At 46.0% G+C, this 2,670-nt stretch overlaps 1 protein-coding gene across 1 annotated transcript in view; it reads left to right on the top strand.

Moving 5' to 3' along the window:
• Positions 1 to 2,158: 2,158 nt before the first annotated feature.
• The window catches only part of BMP2K (BMP2 inducible kinase), a 120,073-nt gene continuing 119,561 nt past the window's right edge, over positions 2,159 to 2,670 (top strand). The window contains exon 1 of the mRNA XM_010845978.1: positions 2,159 to 2,561. Coding sequence (XP_010844280.1) covers positions 2,159 to 2,561 — 403 coding nt within the window. The remainder of the gene's footprint in view (positions 2,562 to 2,670) is intronic.

Consider the following 2,670-nt stretch of genomic DNA (forward strand, 5'->3'; position numbering starts at 1 on the left):
CACCCCCATCCCTTGTCAAATTCCTTCCCATTTGAGGATCTCAGAATGCTTCATTTGGCTACAATGATTTGTTCACTTTATAGGTATACCGTAACATGAAACCTTGCAAGCTGAAACAATCTGCTTTTTTAAAAAGTCTTTATCATGTGGCTAGTTTCCAACTATTTTCATTGCAGTACAACTATGAACATTTGAAAGATTGACATACGTATCAAAAAAAACCCTGAAATGTAAATTTTACTTTTATTAAACTATTTTATACCTGTGTTCTGTTAAGACACCTTGATGACAGTGGTTAGCATGGTCAGAATGTACATTATCCACAGTTTTTTTTCCTAGAGATTTTCCAACAGGTAGCCCAAGTGAAAGGAGTGCAAAACTAAGACTAGAATTCTCAGTTTTTCCACTGATTAGTATCTCATTTTCTGCCTACAAATTGGTTTAAGGACACTCAATTTTAACTTAGAGTTGCTAGAAGTATACAATCTGACAGTTAATATCAACATCTTTTGGTACTGTTTGTAAATGTTGGCATTCTTATTAGTAACACAATGTTTCTGCATTTTTATTTGTCACAGAATATTGTGGAGTAAACAGAGATCAAACAATATTCCTATTTTTTATTATGTGCTTGGTGAAAAATTAAAGAATATATTGCTTAGTGTTACCCATAATTTTTGAGACGGGGCCTAAGTCTTTAATTATCAACTTCCACGTCAGAAGTCAGGTTATTTGGGTACACAGAAGTGATTTTTTTTTTTTTAACCACAGCATTGTGGTAAATTGGCTGCCAAACTGATCACAAGAGACTTCACTTACTCTTGTGTGGTCATCAGGTGAAGGCGTATTAGGCCCAAACTTTGCATATTAGGCTGACTGCAGTTTTGCCATTGTATGAAATAACTAAAATTTTCAATTATTCAGCTTGAAAAACTATAATTCGAATACTGTAGGAATGAAACTCCATAGTGAATCCCCACAGTTAGGAGAATGGTCTGCTTATTTCTAAATGGAAATCCCCTATTGTCACACCACATCAATGATCTGCATATAAATCTGAGTTCCATAGAGCTGGAATGTGCTTCAAAGGTCACATCTCTAGATGAAGAATCTTAGTGTTATGCAGTAAAAATGCCCCAAATCCAGAGCACTGTGTTGGCAGAAAGAGCTTCTCTCGAAATAGCAGACGGGAAGAAAAAAAACGGAAGATTTTAAGCCCCAAAACTTTTGCCTAAGTACATTTCCTAACGTTTCTGCCTGTATCTCATTAAAAAGCTGGATTAAGAAATGAGGGGCGGGGCGTGGTGGGGATAGAACCACAGTATCTAATTTGACAGAAGGTGCATATTGCAGGCACAGTTTATTTGGCCTACATTTAAAAAACTTGGGAAATGCCGTATTAAGGGAAAAAAAAAATTTAGATGTTTCCTTTACAAATGGAACGTTTGTCCACAGTGGGCCTGTATTCATACAGGGTGGTGGTGCTGCGCGGGTGGGGATGGATGGGAAGCAGGCTGGATTTGAGAATGAGCTCTGTGATTTCCCATTCCTTACCATTCTGAACGCCTTACATCAACGTTCACTGCCTGCCTCACGCCGCAGGCACTGAGATTCCTGCAGTTTATGAAATGGATGCAACGGGTCTTTTTTTTTTTTTTTTTAATGGGCAAATCTCTTTGTTAAGGGGCGGGGGGCCAATGACTGGTTTTGCTTGCAAATAGTCCTAAATCTGTCGTTTTTCACCTATCTGAGCCTAACCTACTTTTCCCGAATGGCCCGAAGTATGAAACTAAGTATCAAAGGATGGCCCTAGCAGTCGCAGCTCTGTCACAAGCCAGCCATGTGACCTTGGGCAAGGCCGTTAAACTCTCTTGCCCAAAGGTGATGAAAGGTCTTGAAACGGACTGAATACCTGTTCTGAACACTTCGCAAGGTTGTTGCAGAGCACACACGAGATTCTGAAAGTACTCCTAAGTCATTTGTAAACCGCAAAACCCTCCCAGCACAAGCGGCTGTTACACAGGGTGCGACACCACAGCTTTAGAAGTTAGGTTACTGAAATTCGCTCTAGTTCTATGCTGCTCCCACCTCCCACGCTCGAGGGTGGGCTAGCGGAAGAAGGTTCTCAGGGGAGAATTTCTGGAAAAACGACTTCGAAATGCAGGGAGAAAAGTCCCTTCACAGGGGTGAAGTTGTTGGCGGCATTTTTAAGCCCCCGAGTGACATACCAATCTCTCGCCGCACAGCCGGAGGCAAAACCGGTCCCCTGACTACCTCCCTGCTCGAAGCAGGGACCTCAGGAAATCGGCCTGAATCGTCCCAGCCGGGGCCCCCGACCCGGGATTGCGGACCTCGCCCTCGTCCCCAACCCCCACTATCGCCTCCCCCGTCCCCCCCTCCACGTGACAAGAGCCGGAACCGTCACTTCCGGCGGCGCAGGCAACGCGCCTGCGCGGGGCGCCTTGCCTCAGTGAGCGGTTGGCAGGGGCGCCGCGCCGCCAACGGCCGCGAGTGGCGGGCGGCGCGGGTTCGGCCGGGGTGGCGGTGGTGCGGCCCAGCGGGTGTGAGGTCTGAGTGGTCCAGCCCACTCCCCGGAGGGACCGGCCGCCCCGCCCCCTTGACCCTCTCCCTCCCAGGCGCCCTCCTCCGGGGTTCGCGCTCCGGCCGCCT

The sequence above is a fragment of the Bison bison genome, unplaced genomic scaffold, assembly GCF_000754665.1.
Source record: "Bison bison bison isolate TAMUID 2011002044 unplaced genomic scaffold, Bison_UMD1.0 scf7180017864228, whole genome shotgun sequence".
Taxonomy (NCBI): Eukaryota; Metazoa; Chordata; class Mammalia; order Artiodactyla; family Bovidae; genus Bison; species Bison bison.